The sequence below is a fragment of the Amblyraja radiata genome, chromosome 1 (genome assembly GCF_010909765.2).
Source record: "Amblyraja radiata isolate CabotCenter1 chromosome 1, sAmbRad1.1.pri, whole genome shotgun sequence".
NCBI lineage: Eukaryota > Metazoa > Chordata > Chondrichthyes > Rajiformes > Rajidae > Amblyraja > Amblyraja radiata.
Genome location: NC_045956.1, coordinates 48,694,105 through 48,713,031, shown reverse-complemented (window position 1 = coordinate 48,713,031; position 18,927 = coordinate 48,694,105). Strand labels below are relative to the sequence as shown.

The window sequence follows — 18,927 nt, the reverse complement described above, 5'->3', positions numbered from 1 at the left end:
TCATGGCTGATCATCCAAAATCAGTACCCCGTTCCGTCTTATTCCCCGTATCCCTTGATTCCCTTAGCCGAAGAGCTAAATCTAACTCTCTCTTGAAAATACATTGTGTTCTAGATGTGCATTGGATGCACAGCAATAACTGAGAGTGTTTATGACTGTTAGTGCAAGGTGCTATTATCCTGTGATCTGACCATTATTAACTGGCATATATTTACAGCTTTGAGAAGTCACTTTGGTCAACCCATCATCAATGGAAACTGGGCCATAGATAGGCCAGGCACCTACGAGGCTGCAGGAACTTTGTTCAAGTACAAGAGGCCAAATGAGATCAGCACCACAGCGGGGGAATCCTTCATTGCCGACGGGCCAACGAGTGATATTCTGAATGTCTACGTAAGTCTAAACTTTAGCTCGGAGCGGGCAGAAGGTTTGAAATGCCAACAAAGCTTCACAACATCTCTGGTCATAAATCAAAGGCTGCAACCCTCTGAGATTAGAATAGAAAACTAACAGCAACAAGAAAGCTGCAAAAACCTGGCAATCAGTCAAGAATAACTGTAGGGAACAGTTGTAGAACCCCAGAAAAATAGAAATGAATAAGAAACATAATGTGTCAATAGAGTATGAGTGATAGAAAAGGATATTGGTACAATATCAGTGATAAATTGATTGTCAGTAAGATGCCTTTGATAGGAAGGAACGTTAATATAATTCTGGTGATTGAGCAAAATGGTTTTATAATATTTGAGAGAGTGTTGAATTCATGGTCCGTGATTTGTGGTTAGTGGGTGTTTGCCATTAATCAAACTGCCTGCTACCTACAGACTTTCATGAGCTTTAGAACAGAAAACTGTATAGTCACTTGAGATCTTTTTAACTTCCATGTCCAAAACAGGGGAACTGTTGAGCCAAGCAGGTGGGCAACGGAATCATGCAGAATTTTATCCTTGGATCAATGGTGTTAATTGTGCAATGTATTGGTGTTTGTAAGATAGACTCTTGCTTCCAAAATTCAGCTCCATTAAAGTTGATGTAAGCTATTATATCGCACATTTAGCAATACCAGTCTGAGGATAAATATCTCTCCCAACCACCATATTCTCATTAGCTCATGCAGGGTGTAACCGAATTGGAATAAGTTAGAACTAATTCATTGTAAAGTGGGATACAGAGCAGGATTAACAGTGATCACAGGCCATTTATTTTTCAAATTCTCCAGTTGTTTATTAAATTCAGAAAGAAAGAGTTTGCAGTTGCAAATTGTTACTGCCAGCATGATTATTTGGCAATAATTAAGACATGACACATTTCTAAATTCAATGCACATCTGAACTCGCCAACTCTAACATTGTGCTTTATTAAATGGGTGATGATGGAGAGCGACTGCAACTTCAACTGCATGCCTTCCCGTGAATTTCAGTATATAATTCCGCCATCAGAGGGCACGTTTCTTGGCCACACATGTAAGAGTTATGGAAGATGTGGGCCAATTTTCCCCACAGTTAGAGAAAATGACAGCATCAGCATCATTCCTATCATAACATGCAGGTCACCAATTGTGATGAAAGTTAATATCAATATAAAAACTGTGATCGTGGATACTGCAAGCTTGACAGCACTTACAACTGTATTTCAAAGTGTCTCATGGGAGAATTTAAAGATCAAATTTAATTGTAATTAAAGATCTGTGGAGCCAGAGATCTTTAAATATAACAGACCTAAATGAAAATTATTGTTACACTTACTGAGAAAAAGTAAGTGCACATTTCATAATTCGAGAGAAAGTTATTGGCATGGGATCTTTTCTATAACAGGCAACCAATGCTTTCCACCATTAGATTTGTTGTTGAGGATAATAATATAATTCTATTATCGCAGACAATGGTAAATAATGCCAGTGGCTGTCACCACATTGTATATCTAGTTCTAATGCCCCTGTCCCACTTAGGAAACCTGAACGGAAACCTCTGGAGACTTTGCGCCCCACCCAAGGTTTCCGTGCGGTTCCCAGAGGTTGCAGGTGGTTGCTGGAAGTTGCAGGTAGTGGAAGCAGGTAGGGAGACTGACAAAAACCTCCGGGATCCTCCGGGAACCGCATGGAAACCTTGGGTGGGGCGCAAAGTCTCCAGAGGTTTTCGTTCCGGTTTCCTAAGTGGGACAGGGGCATTAGTCCCTTGTTTAATTCTAAATTACATTAGATCTCAGTATGAAAAAAAGGCTACAATTTTTATCTTTAGAAGTGAACGAAGCCTTCGTCAGTTCCAATGTCTGTCAGCAGATAGGACCACTAAACAAGAGAACTCTAAACGTTAAAGACAAGGAGTTTATTAGCAATTCCTCGAAATTGCAGGTGAGAGTTCAAAGAAAGACAACAGTTGATTGGACATCATGGACATTTAAGCAGAGAGAATACAAATATCAGAAAGTATTAAGTATGTAATGCTGTAAAATAATCTAATTTTCTGTCAGCTAATATTTTATGTTGCAGACCCCTTTCTGATTCATCAAACAACTCTATTTATTCTTGTATGAATGCATAATTTTACTTTATTTACATTTTTTTCAGGTGATATATCAACAAGCAAACCCAAAAGTGCATTTTGAATACGTTTTGCCAACTGACAACGTTGTCAGCAGCCATTCTCTGTCACTTACTACGGGTCGTCATTTAGGTAAAAGTCTTTTCTCCCTACTTCCTAGACTATTTCGCTTTTGGTATCTTTTTTACTATTATCCTAGTTGCATGTTCACCAAAACCAAAAGGAAATGGCAAAGGAAAAGGAAATGGATTGTGTTCATAATCACTGTCAATCTTCTTCTTTTCGTATCCATCTTGTTACAAATATTGGCCTCGCTGTCATCGTCTGTCCTGTAAAGGACGCAAGCTTCCGGCGGCAATCAGTGGAAGCCATTACTTGTCGCAGGAGATGATGGTGGTAGCAGAATTAGCTCAGGATACTTCCAGTTTCAAGCCCTGCGACGTGGACGCTTCTGCTATGGGGCCATCACTGTCAATAGCCCATGTAGAGGTTTACAAGGGTGGCTCTGTAGTCCAATGGTGCTTTATTGTCACATGTGCAAAGTACTAAAGCACAGTGAAATTATTTTCTTACAAACAGTTCAGTAGAGTATTGCCATACCATCCCCGATTAGCAATTGTACAGAAATAATCTACTGAGTCTGCATGCCCTCATGTTTTGGCACCATTTTCCAAGTCCAGTTATTATGAGCCATGCCCGATTGAGGCAAGCCCCAAGCTGCTGCTGGCCTCCAGCCATCGCCTTCCTTGGTCGACTAGCAAACAACGACCTCTCCTTGCCCCTCCACCTTTGTGCCCCGGCTGCGCATCCCACAGCCGACCTTGAAGGCGCTGTAGGCCAGACCCCGGTTCCCTGAACATCCCTGATGTTTTCAGGTATGGATAAATTTAGTGAAAACAGAGTATTGGCTTGGATTGGTTATTTCCTACAGAGAAGAGGAGATTTGGGAGAAATAATTAAAATCGTTTCCCAAAGCAGAGAGGTCAATAGCCAGGTCTACAGTGCCATTAAAGTTTACAGTATAGGATCTACCACCAAAATGTTATTTGACACGCCAGGGGCTACACCAGTCTATCACAACTACCTGGATACTCTAGAATTTATCAGCCCGTATATCCACTCGGCTTTCATTTCAGGGTTAAGATTTAACTTTACATTATTTTTGTATTGCAGTTCATTAATTGCATGCCACACAGTTTCTCAGAGCTCCCCCCACTCCCTCACAAATGCAGAGGGAAACTTGAATATATTTCAGAGGATCATCATTAACTTAGTCTGTTTGCCAGTATACCCAACGTTTTGTTTTTTTAATCACTTTGTCTCCTTTCCCATAAAGAAAATGTGAATTCTATGTAGAATATAGTGTAACGTGAGAGGCATTTTTTTTTCACACAGAGGGTGGTGGGTATATGGGAATGAGCTGCCAGAGAATGTGGTTGCGGCAGATAAATTAACAATGTTTAAAACCTTTGGACAGGTGCATGGATAGGAAAGGTTCTGAAGGCCTAACACAAGTGAATGTGACTATCTTAGTTGGGGGGCCTTGGTCACCATGAGTTGGGCCAAAGGGCCTGTTTCCGTGCTGTATGATTTTATGACTCCTTGACTCTTCTTGACATTATTTGTTACGAAGGTAGGTGTAGGAAAGCTATACAGTTTAAAAACCTTGGGCCTAAACCTCTAGGGTGGCACAGTGGCACAGTGGTAGAGTCGCTCGCTGCCTTACTGCACACGTGACCCAGGTTCGATCCTGACTATGGGTGCTGTTTGTAATTTAATTGGCTTGAGTAAATTGCTCCTAGTGTGCAGGATGTGAAACTGGGATAACATAGAACTAGAACTAGAACTAGACTACGGGTGCTGTCTGCACAGAGTTTGTACATTCTCCCTGTGACCTGCGTGGGTTTCCTCCGTGATCTCCGGTTTCCTCCCACACTCCAAATGACTTGTAGGCTAATTGCTTTGGTATAATTGTAAATTGTCTCTAAGGTGTGTAGGGTAGCATCAGTGTGTGGGAATCGCTGTTCGGCGCGGACGGCCTATTTTCGCGCTGTATCTTTAAACTAAACTAAACTAAATGATTTTGCAGCTTTGTCCATAGTACTGGTAAAGTTAATACGTCATTGATGATGATTTATGTACATTCCTTTTTCGTTGACAGCTGAGAGTTGTTCTGAAGAATGAGTAGCTTTTCCCTCTTGGTTCCAACAACACATTCACAGCTATTTATTCCTTTCTCAGAATGGAGCATTGCTGACTAGGACAGTGTTTATTGCCCACCCCGCAGTGCTCGAGTACTAAGTGCTTCACCAAACCATTTCAGGGGTTATTTTTAAGAATGCATTACATTGCTCTAGATTTGTAGATGTGGACCAGACTGGGGAAGGATAGCAGATTTCCCGACCGTCAGGACGAGGAAGAGCTAGTCAAAATTTAATGGGAAGACACATAATATGGAATAACTAAGCGGATCCAACCGCATCCCTGGAGAATATGGGGTCGGGCTTCTTCAGTCTCTTTCTCCTTGAGGAGATTTCACAGCGTCATAGAGTAATACAGATTGGAAAAAGGCTCTTTGGCCCAACTTGCCCACACCAACCAACATGCCCCCACTAGTCCCACCTGCCTGTGTTTGGCCCATATCCCTCTAAACCTACCCTATCCATAGTGGAGCAGTCAAAATGAGGAAACAAGGAACTGCATATGCTGGTTTACCAAGGAAAGACACAAAATGCTGGGGTAATTCAGTGGGTCAGGCAGCATCCCTGGAGAACATGAATAGGTGACATTTCGGGTCAGGACCCTTCTTCACATGAGGTTCCCGACTGAGCTATTCCAGCATTTTGTGTCTTTCCTTGGTGAACCAGCATCTGCAGTTCCTTGTATCTAGGTTTTTATGGGAATCTGATAAGTTTATGGTTATCATTGCTGAGACAGACTGTTTGTATTTTGTCCATATTAACTTAATTCCAATTCTGCAGCTACCATGGTGGATCTGAACTCTGGATTGTTAGTCCAGGCTTGTGGCTTGTGGAGTCCAAGAACCCAACAACTGTGCCACCACTGTACCTAGAAGCCCCACTCTAATGTACCATTCTGGATTTTGATAAAAAGCCCTGCCATGCAACTTTTGAAATCTTTTTGCGTGTTCCAGAAGAAGCTCTCAATGGTCAGTTGGCGTACGGCGTCGATGGTGGCGTGTACGTTCTCCGCGAAAGAGATGTGGGAAACTTTGTAAGCGGGGTCCATGCGAATCAGCTGCAGTCCAGAGAATACCAGAAGAACCCTGAAGAAAGTGGGAACTCCTGGGGAGAAGGGTCACGGAAAAAGCGTGATTTCAACTGGAAACAGGTTGGAAGCACGGAATGCACTGTCACTTGCGGTAAAGGTGAGAAATGGTTTCAAATTTACTATCATCCCAGAATAAAGCTCTACGTGTTAGCATCTCCGTCAGAATAATGTTGGCATAAAAAGACATAAAGATTTTCCATTTCTTGGCTTTCTGAAACACTGCGTAATGGTAGGAACAGCACATCTGATGCCTGTCAGATAGCTTTATAACTGGAAAATCGTATTGAACCAGCAGCACCTCAGAGGCACACCAAAACTGGTGTTGCCACAGTTAGGACTTTGTTGTCTATTGTTCCCTTGTGGCTTGTACAAAGCTGAATTTTATTTTTAGTTTGAGTGTGGAGCCAGTCAATCTAGCAATCAAGCAAAGGGGAAGCCTTTGAATTTCCTGAGCTACCATCTATCTCATTGGTAACCATTGGACAACATTTAATTGTACTTTGGTACACAAAAATGCTGGAGAAACTCAGCGGGTGCAGCAGCATCTATGGAGCGAAGGAAATAGGTGACGTTTCGGGCCGAAACCCTTCTTCAGACCTTCGTCCTTGTGTACCTTCGATTTTCCAGCATCTGCAGTTCCTTCTTGAACATTTAATTGTACTTTACTGGACTTTTTCTTGCACTGTACATTACTCCCTTTGTCCAGAAACTGTACACCAGGGGTCGGTAACCTACGGCCCCCGGGCCGAATGCGACACGTAACCCAAAATCATCCGTCCCGCAGGCGGATTTTTTTCCCCGTAATCATCCGGCCCGCCGAGCGCCCCGAGCAGCGGCCGAGCCCCCCGAGCAGCGGCCGAGCTCTGGCTGTACCGCATCCTCTGCAAAGCTGCTGGCACAGCCTCGCACCTTCTGTGAACACGTTTAAGAAAAAACAGCAGATGCTGGAAAAATCGAAGGTTGACAAAGCTGCTGGAGAAACTCAGCAGGTGAGACGTGCAAAGATTGCATGAGGCTGCCTCACCCGCTGAGTTTCTCCAACATTTTTGTCTACTTGTGAACACGTGATTTGATGCCTGCCATCCGGGGCGGGATGGGGGCGGGATCCATGTGTACACATGATAGATGTGGCCCGCTATCCGCTCACAGACATGCGTCCTGGCCCCTATGCAGAACAAGGTCGCCGACCCCTGCCGTACACTGTGGATGGCTCGATTGTAATCATGTCTCTCTTTCCGCTGACTGTATAGCACGCAGCAAAAAGCTTCTCATTGTACCTTGGTACAAGTGACAATAAACTAAACTATAAATTGAGGAAATACTTAGACAAGTATAGATATGGGATATTGTCAAGGCGGTGAGAGAATATGCAGCATGCCAAACTAAAGTGTACGTACCTGAAGGGAAAAATGCATGCATGATCAAATTTGATAGCTGAAGTAGAAAATAATTTGTGCTTTGTGATGCTAAGATAAAAAAGAGTGGAAGGACGTTCATAGGAAGCATAAACATTGAAACATTGTAGATTTTGTGTTTTCTTTGGCATCTCTTGGGATTAAGAATGTCAGCACCCCTTCACACATTCATGTGCAGGCATGCACATTCCTCCTTACACTAATCCCACCCACATTTCCCTCAGTCCCCCTAATACCGACTCAATGCCCCAACCATTTCCTTCGTTCTCCCACTTCCTCAGGCACCTTCCGCCTTCACACAACGCTTTTTTTCTTTCTTTCTTGCTGCTTCCTATTCTTCATGATTCCCAGGCATTCTTCCCCATTTCCCATCACCGCAGTATCCCTATTTCTCCACCTGCCTGCCATTCACTCATTTGCAGTGTGAAGGTACCTCCAACCATCACCACTCAGCCTGTTTCACAATTGTCATATGCCCAGGATCTCAACTCTAACCCATCTAGACCAAGCCACAATCATGTTGTGGGCAGAATCAAAGGACGTTCCTTACAGTGTCTGAACATTTTTAATTCTATATTTATTGTATGGCACTTTGGCACTTAAGTAACCTTTGCAAATAATTCAGCACATTTGGCCTTTACCTGATAGGTCATTTTTTCCCCTTGTTTTAAAAGGTTTTGACATAGGGAGAGATTAAATGAATTGTGTAGGAAGGAACTGCAGATGCTGATTTTAACCGAAGATAGACACAAACAGCTGGAGTAACTCAGCGGGACAGGCAGCATCTTTGGAGAGAAGGAATGGGTGATGTTTTGGGTCGAGACTGAAGAAGGGTCTGGACCAGAAACGTCACCCATTCCTTCTCTCCAGAGATGCTGCCTGTCCCGCTGAGTCACTCCAGCTTTTTGTGTCTATCTTCGGTTAAATGAATTACTGTGCAGAAATGTTCATCGTGAGAAAAGTTAATGAAATGGAAGCCATAATGTGAGAAGCACTTTTATTTTGCTCAAATCTGAATTCTTTTTGACAACTCGAGGAAGGATGAGTGAAACCTGCAAGAATAAAAATCAGGGATAAAATATTTTGGCAAATCCATTTGTGTAGCTTAGCTGGAATACATTCCCCTTTGTCGGGCAAGGAATGAACCATGAGGCTGTGTGAAAGCTGGCTAGCTGGTGCATCTGAGTTAGACTGACCAGCAGTATTCTGTGGCAGGCAGCTGTTGGCAATGTACCTGACACACTTTAGATCTGGGAATCCTTCCAGATTCCAAATTCCTCATAGGGTGGCATTGTCTCCTGTACATACTTCCATATTTGTTTGCAAACCAAATGTCTGTGATACTTTAGATTGTTAAGAAGCAGGCGGACCCTAACCTCTGCTGTCGATTCAGCATCAAATGCAAACATATGCGTGGGAACAGAGACAATAGCATGTTCTATGCTAACAGACATCTGTGCATCTTTAGAAGGGCGGAAAGTATAACTGTAGTGGACATGCTCTGATGCAGTAACATCTCAGTTTTGCACGCCAACGTATTGATCCTTCCAAACAGAGTAGGGCCGAGAAAGTCTTTGCATGCTTCAATGTTTTTATGTATTACGCAATAGAGTTAAACAGAAATTGGTCTGCGTGGGTACTGTTCAAAGCTTATTTGCTTTGGTTCCATATGTAAGGTGATGCTTGGATGTGTGTAGTGAGGTTCAAAATGTCAATGTGTATTTAAGCAGTAGAATATTGCATTGATGCACCCAAGAACAAAGAATGCATTGATTGCCCCAATGCATCACACGTTTAACGCAAAAGAACTCTTGGGGCCCTGTTCCATGCATCCAGGTTGGAAACTTTACATGCTTAGTGCAAACACTTTCTCTCCTCTAAGACTGTAAGACTGAAGAGTGGAGCTGAACCTCACAGGCTAGGTATTTCAATATTAATTATTTCACATGACCAAGAGATCTGTTTTTTGGGATCTTATGATGGTGTCTGCAGCGGGTCACCTTTGCTTTGAAGAATTACTATTTAATTTATCAAATTACTCTTGGTATACACCATCTAGTTTTGGGGTTTAACCACTGCAGCTATTCTTCAGGACTAATTGGTTGACTTGGAGGTGCATTCGATATCCTGAAATCATGAAATAGCAATGTCAATATAATTACTAGCATCCTCCTTAACTTGTTTAATTGCCATTTCTCAATGCACGAATGCTTGGGCAGCTCAGCACTTGGGAATCTAGCCTCCAGCTTAAATCTAAGCCTGACTAATAAATGATGTGTTCAAGTAAAATGTCTTCAGTTATTGACTAATTACTTTGCAATGAATCGACTGTAGAGCCAGGTTTATGACTAATACTCACACTGACCTTCTTATGTTTATGGTGAATTTAATTGTGCCTAAATCATCTTCCTGTTTGCCTTAGCTAATCAAAACCAAACTGCAGCCCCTTCCCTATGCATATGTTTCAGATTTCCGCTGTCTTTGTACATTTTATCCTCATTGATTCCTTCCTACATTCCTTGGTTCATCTGTTAAATTTGTCCAGATTTTTTGTCTAACCATCTGCCCAACACTACTCACTCCTGAACATAGCGAGCTGTTGGCAACAAGTTTTACAATCTTACAAGAAGTTTCTCTGCTGCATTCTTTATGAATAATGTGAGTAAGAATGGATCCAGAATTGTCCCTATAAAAATCTAGTTGCCCTTCATTTTGAGCTTATTTCCTCGTTTTCGTTACTCCTCCTTTACCAAACCAATTTTTCATCCAGCTGTTTACATTTCTCATTAATTCCGTGTCCTTATTTTCAAGTAAAGCTTCATGAATTCATCTTGACAAAGTGTTTCACTTCCATTGCATATCCAGTGACCTAGTGCTGATGTCTGCCTCTGGAAATCAAACTGGTGCCAAGGTGATTATATGGTCATTCACGTTAATGGGTGTAAAATCACAGATTAGGATACCAGGATTTGCAGGGATCACATAATTATGGATGAGGAAAGCCATTTGGCCCATCTATAATTATCCTTCCAGAGTCATTCTTGCAGCTGTTTCATTGGAGACTTTTTTTCTCGACTTACCTCATATGCTCTTTGGAACTAAATTATAATTGGATAAATCTGGCAATAACAAATTCAGTCTCGTACCTTTACACAGTCAAGTTATCATTCATTGTCATCATCATCCTTTATTGTCATCTTGCAAAGCAACAGTTGTACAGTGCAATATGAGAAGACGTTTCCCAGGGAATACCGGAGTATCGCACATAAAAACTTAAACATTTCTTGCATAAAATAAAAAACGATCAAAAAAACAAAAAAACAATCCAGTTCCTGATAAAACAGTACGAATAATTTAAAAAAAAAGTGCAGGTAAAAACAGCAACATTAAAATACAAGTAAAAAACAGTCATAACATGTCCAGGGCAGCTGATTTAAGTGGCCTGAGCCAGTGCCAGAGTTATTACTCGGTGCCAGTTATTAAATTAGTTAGATCTTTAATTTGAAGAACATTTATTAATGGTCACTCATAACGTTATATTTACTAATCTGACAATTCTCTTGTTCAACATTACTATTGAAGTTAAATATACATGTTAATTTATTTCAGTACTTTTAACAACTCTGCACAAACACTGCACTTCTAAACTTCCCATTTTTCTTTATGACCCAGATATCTATTCCTAGGAACATCATTCTTTGCTCTTTTTGAGACCATGAATACTTTTCTGTTTCTTGTTTACCAGAATGAGGAAAAGTATAAAGTTGGCTCACTACCACCTCTGATTTATATTCTACTGTTCAAACTGTGAGTTACATTGTGTTTCCTTTGTTAATTTCTGCTGATAGGGTGAATAGATTAGGAGGAAAGTCTAATAAAACCACTAGGTCGCTTTTGACGTTTCAAACCTTTTTTTTATTACATTCTTTTATGATTTATTTTCATTCTTCACCATTTATATAGCATTTTACATATGGCTGTATAAAGTTATGCCTTGCTGTTCATTGATGTTTCTTTTCCAACACATTCCATGAAACAACCTCAATAGACTACAGCAGCATTAATAGCGGGAAAGACTGGTGCCAAGGAAGATCAAGTGACTGCCCTCTTGATGCTGGTTATTGAGGTCAGCAGGACTTCAAAGCCCGAGTTAGATGTGCAAAGCAACTTTGTAAAGTTTACTGCCTGCCATAAAAAAGCTTAATTTTAAACAATAGAACAGCTATCTTTCACTGCTCCATCTCTGATGCGGCTGCATCAAGATACCGACATTTCTTGCATCTGGAGACTCGAGATGGTGCTTGCGGGGCAATAAGTAGTTCTTTAGCAGTCCTGCAGCACATCGCTCCATTCTAACAATGTAGAGTGATGAGAGCAGAAATGTTCATGTTAACCACCCAGTGATAATCAGTGAATAACCCTTCAAAGAGGGATAAGGATTAAGAGGGGTTTCAGAGGAAAATTAAGAGGTCCACCGAGAATGAAGAGGGACCTATGTCCATGGGCGACAGTAGGCCTGGTTCGTCGTTGCGAGAAGATAAGACGGTACTAAGAACTTTTGAATCTATGTCAGCGCCTGAAATGTGGCGACTCTTTGTATACTCCCAATGTGAAGTCTGTGATTTTACCGGATGACATGCAAAAAGCAAATATTTTTACTGTACCTTGGTACATGTGACAATAACGTATAATTGAATAATTGAATGTGACCATAATAAACCTAAAACTAGTTGTCTAATGTCTAAGTTAGACAAAAAAAACTGGAGTAACTCAGCAGGTCAGACAGCATCTTTGGAGAAAAGGAATAGGTGACGTTTCGCGTTGAGACCTTCTTCAGACTGACAGTCAGGGGGGTTAGTTGGAAATTAGTATTTAGAACTTAGTATTAGTTTACTAATACTCTAGTTTACTAATTTACAATTGTCTAATATCTGTTCATTCATAGAAGCCAGAGTTATATTTGCAACACTTTATTGAAACTTGTATTTTAACCTGGTGTGTGGCCATATATTTTAAAGTAGTCAATGCAACAGATTGTTATAATAGCATTCTAGAGTCAATAGGAATCATCGCTGGCAGGACAGTGATCGGATGTAACAGATCACCCACTTATTGCAGTCCCCATACTATTTTCATCCAATTAAGATCTTCTCTACCAGTGACAACTGGTTGAACATTACCTTCTATGTCTTTCCGCAGGGGTACTCTAGAGCAGTACCATAACACACTTTTATCACACAAGTACTTTCTTGAGTAACTGATGCAAGAAATTGTTTCGGCATCTCGAGATAGCCACAGCAGAGACAATACGGTGCAAAATAACATTGTGCATTGTGCATTTGAAGTGGGTTGCATTAGACAAGCCGCAAGGTCGGAAGTTAACAGACACACTTAATCAAATGCCAATGCAGGTAATAAAGGGCAAGTTGTTTGGAACCTTTTTTAAAATAGGATCAATGGATGGTCTATAATAAGAGATATACTTTTACATTTTCAAGCTGCTGCCTTTCAGACAGTGGCTCTTTCACATTCCCTGGAACAATGCGCCTGGTCACACTTTGCCAAAAAAAACAGCCAATGGTTTTTAATAACTGGAGATTTCTCCTCTTCTCCAGTATTCTAATAAACCATTCCAAAATACATGTCAGATATGTGACCTACAAAAGAATAATAGGCCTGTTTGTACTTGGTCCTTGAAATGCAGTGTATTTCACAGCATTTACTTCATGTTATGACTTTCTGAACTGTGAAGGAATACCGAAATGGTAGATACTAAGCTTGCCGAATGGGTTAATGTTTGCAAAGACAGGAAACATGGCAAGCTTATCACTGATGCTGACCGAAGTCTTCGAAGCAGTGGATGAAAAATGCCGTTCTAAGGATGTGATATACACGCAATGGATGGAATAGGTTTCTGTCTGTGAGAGGAGATATTAAACTGAATCCTCATTGTCCTGAGATTTAGCTCTTGGGGCTAAAGGAATCAAGGGATATGGGGAAAAAGCAGGAACAGGGTACTGATTTTGGATGTTCAGACATGATCATATTGAATGGCGGTGCTGGCTCGAAGGGCCAAATGGCCTACTCCTGCTCCTATTTTCTATGTTTCCTCCAAGATAGACAGAAAAGCCCCCATGCCACCTTTTGGCATGGAGTCCTTCCAAATTCCTGACCACAATATATCCCTCAATAATTCCCATTGTTTACTTATCACCTATGATTAGACTTTACTTTAGACTTTAGAGATATAGCGTGGAAACAGCCCTTTCGGCCTACCGGGTCCGCTCCGACAAGTGATCACCTCCTACACATGGCCTATCCTACACACCAGGGACAATTTACAAGTTGTAAATTTGTAACTCGTAACTCCGGAAACTGGAACACCTGGAGAAAACCCACATGGTCACATGGAGAATGTACAAACTCCATACAGACAGCACACGCAGTCGTAATCGTACCCAGATCTCCGGTGCTGTAAGGCAGCAAATCTACAGCTGCGCCACTGTACCACCCTAAATGATGGGCCTTGCTGTGCACAATTTACCTACTATGTTCCTCTACCTATTGAAAGTCCCAAAACCACATAAGTGTATTATCAGAGAAATAGATTGGACTTCATAAGATCATGAAAGATGCAACATTAATGTCAGTCTTTTCTTGCTGGCAGCAACAGTATTTCTGTGCTGCCTGCACCTGTATCTAGGGCAGCTGACCTTGTCTGAGAATGTGAGATTGATTCATCCCAATGTGTGTCAGGTATTTCTGGCATGTAACAAGAGAAGAAGGAGTGCCTTGAGAATGGCTGCCAGCTCATTCAGGATAGCCAGAAGCTTTACTTTGGGCATTAGAGTAGAGGAAGTACCTGAATATGAGAAGGCCAGGTGAGGGTGGGTTTATGATTAGCCAACAACTAAAAATCTTTCATTTTGGAATAACTGTCCTTCATGAGCCTCTCCACACAATCACAGACTCAGTAACTGTAAGGGTCTCGTTAAGTTCTTTTACACAAGCCAGTATCCTGCCTATTACATGATAATATTACATGGCAATATTATGTTTGTAGGGAATGGGAAGGAGTACATTTATGTAAGATGAACAGTATTGTCCAAGGTAGCTGTGTCCAACAACAGGATCTAACTGGGTGTAATTGTAATTACTTTATTTCCCACCTCTCACCTTGCCTCCAGAGAAACAAAAGTTTTCCATTTATTCATTTCAAGGGCATAAAATTCTTGATTCTTTCATATTATGAGGTTCCTGTAAGATGGATCAAATATCCGCATCCAGTCATTACATTTCTATTATCTACTGACATGTAACTACTGGCTAGAATGCAACAAAAATCCACCTTTCTTGCATTACTTGAACTACCATTGAATCTACATCAATAGTGTTGAACCATACCACAGTGCACTTTCATGTGAAAACATATTTCCAGTACTTCAGTATAAAAGGCAAGCTAAAATTCTCATATGTGTTAATTCAAATTCTTTACAGTTAGAGTCACTCAGCACATAAGCAAGTTCTTTAGCCGAAGGAGTTTGTGTGAACCATCAACCACCCATTTATACTAAGCCCATTCTATTTTTTCCACACTTCCATCAACTAACCCTGAATCTACCTCTCTCCTACACAATTGGAGACAATTTACACTGGTTATTCAAACTATGATTGGGACTGTCTTTGGGGTGTGGTGGATAAGAACTAATTGGTGGTGAGAATGCCTGACCTGCCAACTGACAGTTATCACCAATGGCAGGCAGGCAGCCAGCCTTCCCACCATCCCTTCGCTCACTGCAGTGCAGAGGTCCAATTAATCCTGGCGGCGTGAGATTTTTAATACAGTTGTTGTGCTTAACGTTGGGCTGAGTGAGTCCATGGGAAGGAAAGGTGTCCCTGGTTCAGTCAAGAAGTTAAGATCTTATTGTCCTTGAGAATGCTGCCTGACCTGCTGAGTTCCCCCAGCATTTTGTGTTTTGCTCAAGATTCCAGCATCTGCAGTTCCTTGTGTCTTTTGTAGAAATTGACTGCCAGTCACACTTTGGGAGCTCGGCAGAGTCTGTGGGGGTGGGGGTCAACAAACAACTGTAATTCCTGAGCAAAAATGAGCAAGCGATGGATCAGGCGATCCAGTGCAATATTTTTTCATCTATTTGCAAATGCCCAACAACTGCCATTCTGCGTGTTGCAAATAATGTGAATATTCTCATTATTTCTAAGAATTACTCTGAACATGAAAGCAATTTGTACGCAGAAAATTATTTGCTATATTCGCATTCAAATTCAGATTTGACAATTGTCCTGCACCATAGGGTGCAGTGAAATTTCTTCTTCACACGAGTCTCACAGTGTAAACAGTAAATTGATAATGATAGATACAATAGTATATACAAGAAGTGTAACACAGCTGATTGGTACAAAAATGGTACAGTTTAAAAATAATACTAAATTGTATTCATTAAATAACTGTATGAGGTAGAGTTAAGTGTAATGGGGCGCGAAAGGAATGATTTTGTTTTGGGGTCTGTGAGCAGTGGAGAAGAAGCTGTTCTTAAATCTGTCCATGCTTTCAAGCTACTGTGTCTTCTCCCAGAATGTAGAAGAGAGAAAAGGGAATGTACAGGGTGGCAGGCATCCATGATGATATTTTCAGCCTTCTTGATGCAATACTCCTTGAAGATGGATTAGATGGAAGGAAGTGATGAGCCTGTGATGGATTGGGCAGCGTTCACCACTCTGTAGGTTCAGGCAGTCAAGAGCAAAACAGTTACCATAGCAGGCTGAGATACACCGTGTCCGAATACTTTCTACAGCACAACTGGTCACGTTCGAAAGAATCGTCTGGAAACTTAGACAACTAAGAAAGTACATACACTGATTTATTTTCTTGATCACGCTATCATGTGTGAAGAGACAAGGATAGGTTGCCAGTGATGTTGTTGCCAAGAAACTTGAAGCTGTCGCAGCTCCACTGATGAGAACCCAGTTTCAACCCAATTTGAAGTGCAGCTTAGTCTATGAAGAATGTATTTCTCTCCCCTTTAAATTAATTAAACAAGACATATGGTCTGGGAAACAACTAGCAACATTGTGATGCTGACACTGCAAGTTGTGTTGCTGCCCGGTATTGAAACCCTGTGTCATGCTTCTCCTTGATTGAGTAAAATCAGAACTTTCCATTAAGCATAGCCAATGTAAATCAGGTTTAGTAATAAGGCAACCGACCCAATTGTGATTGTACAAAAAGATTGTAAGTGAAAAACTTTGAGTGAAGAGTGAGAAACTGAAATAATGCTGAGAAAAGCTTTATTATTATGCCCCTGTCCCACTTAGGAAACCTGAACGGAAACCTCCGGAGACTTTGTGCCCCACACAAGGTTTCCGTGCGGTTCCTGGAGGTTCCCGGAGGTTTTTGTCAGTCTCCCTACCTGCTTCCACTACCTGCAACCTCCGGCAACCACCTGCAACCTCCGGGAACCGCTCGGAAACCTTGGGTGGGGCGCAAAGTCTCCAGAGGTTTCCGTTCAGGTTTCCTATGTGGGACAGGGGCATTACATTTCAGATCAGAGGATTCTAAAACACTAAGGTGATCAGTTCTTCGTAACTCACGCTGCACACCACTGTATAATAAACACAAATGGCCGTTCAGAGCCTTGTCTATTATAAGATGCTAGATGCAAAGTAACTACAGGCTGCAAATTGGACAACAACCTCATGGCCCATTTCCATTCATCAGATGTGATTCCATTTGTAATTCCTTAACTTTGCCCATTCGTGTTCACGACGGAAGTTCATGTTGTTGCAACCAATTGAGATGCTCTTGACTTTACTTTAGACTTTAGAGAAACAGCGCGGAAAAGTCTGACCCAACCAGCAATCACCCCGTACACTAACACTATCCTACACATGAGGGATTGAACCTGGGTCTCTGGCACTGTACCACAGCGCCACTGTGCTGCTCTTTATTGGTGGTTAGTGGTTAGTTAGTGGTTGGAATTTTCAAGACATATCCTGCCAATTCAACATGCTCATCAAATTATGAATGAAAGAGAATATATGCTCATATAAGAGCTCATGTAGGCTCTCAAATTTGTTCTGCCATTTAATTAGATCATGGTTGACAAATACCTCAACTCTCTGGCTTCTAACAACCTAGATTAACAAAATTTACCCCCATTAAATGGAAAATGGAAGTCCTGATACAATGCTTATCGCTAAAGCTGAAAATGTTTGTTGACTGCTTAATTTTTGATGCATTATATTCATTAAGAAGTTATGCAGAGTAGGCGCTGCCCTTGTTAATAATGAATATCTTTTCTTGATTTTTAGGGAGCCGTGTTCTCATTTTTAAGTGTGTTAACAGGAATACACATGAAGAAGTATCTGAAAACTTGTGTGAAATTACAATGAGGCCAACACCAGAGGAGGAAGCTTGCAACACACAGCCATGCCCAGCTTAGTACGTTCACAAAGACGTCGCTTATTACAATAACTGGTCTGAACCAAAAATATACCTATTGTGTATTTATCTGCAGTTGATCTGAAGGCGAAATACAGTGTAATCGCACACAGAATAAACTTTACTCAATTTTGTTTTAAATGGAGCCCTTCATAAACCTGGAGAACAGTCTCCATAGTTTGGATGCAATCCAACCAGGGGCCAGCAGAAACAGAGACTTAATCAAAGTCCCATGAAGGCTATGAAATTGCAATGTAATAACAAGTAACCACTGGAGATTGAGCAGATGCAGTAAAAATGGAAGCAATGTTTTCTGCTTAAACGTATAACAAATGTTCTCCACTGGTGGCTTTATTGAATGGCATTGGTCACGATAGTAACAATATTGATCTGATCTTTTGGGGTGGCTTGCTGGTTGCTTGTCAAGATGAGGATTTATAGGTTGGTTAGGGCAGGCATGGAAACTTGCTTTTCCCAGCATAAGCACAGGGTGTGTTGGTGGGGGTACAGAATTAAAGCTCTCTCTTGTAGTCTAGTAAAATACTTCAGTTCCAGCCACCAGCCCATTTGAAGATTTTCCATTTCCCCCACCAGCCATAATCTGAAGTTAAAATAATGTATTTAGCATCTGCAAGGACACACATTGGAGAAACTTTGCAAAACTTGTCCAACGGCAAGTCGTAACTTCATGAAGGTCATTTAAAATGATTTAAAAATAGATTTGAATACCCTGCTTTTAGTTTTTTAATCTCTTTGTTTGTATCACTCAGCGGGTTTCAGGGAATAAGGAACAAACGCTTTCCTCTCTTTGATTTTGCATGTGACATGAAAGTTAAAGACACTGTGGATGGATTACATGCATGCTTTTCCCCATCATCTGCAATAGTCATTGAAGTCATAATCACACAGCATGGAAACAAACGCTTCAGCCCAAATTGTCTATGCCGATCAAGATGCCCCATCCAAGCTAATCCCACTTCCCTCATTTTGGCTATATATCCCTCTAAACCTTTCATATCCATGTACCTGTCTAAGTGTCTATTACATTTTGTTATTGTACCTGCTTCAACTACCTGCTCCGGTACCTGCTTCCATGTACCCACCAATCTCAGATTGAAAAAGTTCCTATTAAACCTTTGCCCTCTCATCTTAAACCTATGTCCACTGGTTGTTGATTCCCCCACTCTGGGCAAAAGAGTCTGTGCATTTACCCTATCAATTC

At 41.2% G+C, this 18,927-nt stretch overlaps 1 protein-coding gene across 4 annotated transcripts in view; it reads left to right on the top strand.

The window, feature by feature from the left end:
* The window catches only part of thsd4 (thrombospondin type 1 domain containing 4), a 558,240-nt gene that overhangs the window by 506,845 nt on the left and 32,468 nt on the right, over nucleotides 1–18,927 (top strand). For 3 of the 4 annotated variants that reach the window (XM_033021503.1, XM_033021494.1, XM_033021522.1), the window contains exons 10-13: nucleotides 218–393; nucleotides 2,567–2,672; nucleotides 5,695–5,928; nucleotides 17,576–17,705. In XM_033021503.1, the coding sequence (XP_032877394.1) occupies nucleotides 218–393; nucleotides 2,567–2,672; nucleotides 5,695–5,928; nucleotides 17,576–17,705 (646 nt within the window). The remainder of the gene's footprint in view (nucleotides 1–217; nucleotides 394–2,566; nucleotides 2,673–5,694; nucleotides 5,929–17,575; nucleotides 17,706–18,927) is intronic. The other variant, XM_033021512.1, reaches the window with a different exon arrangement.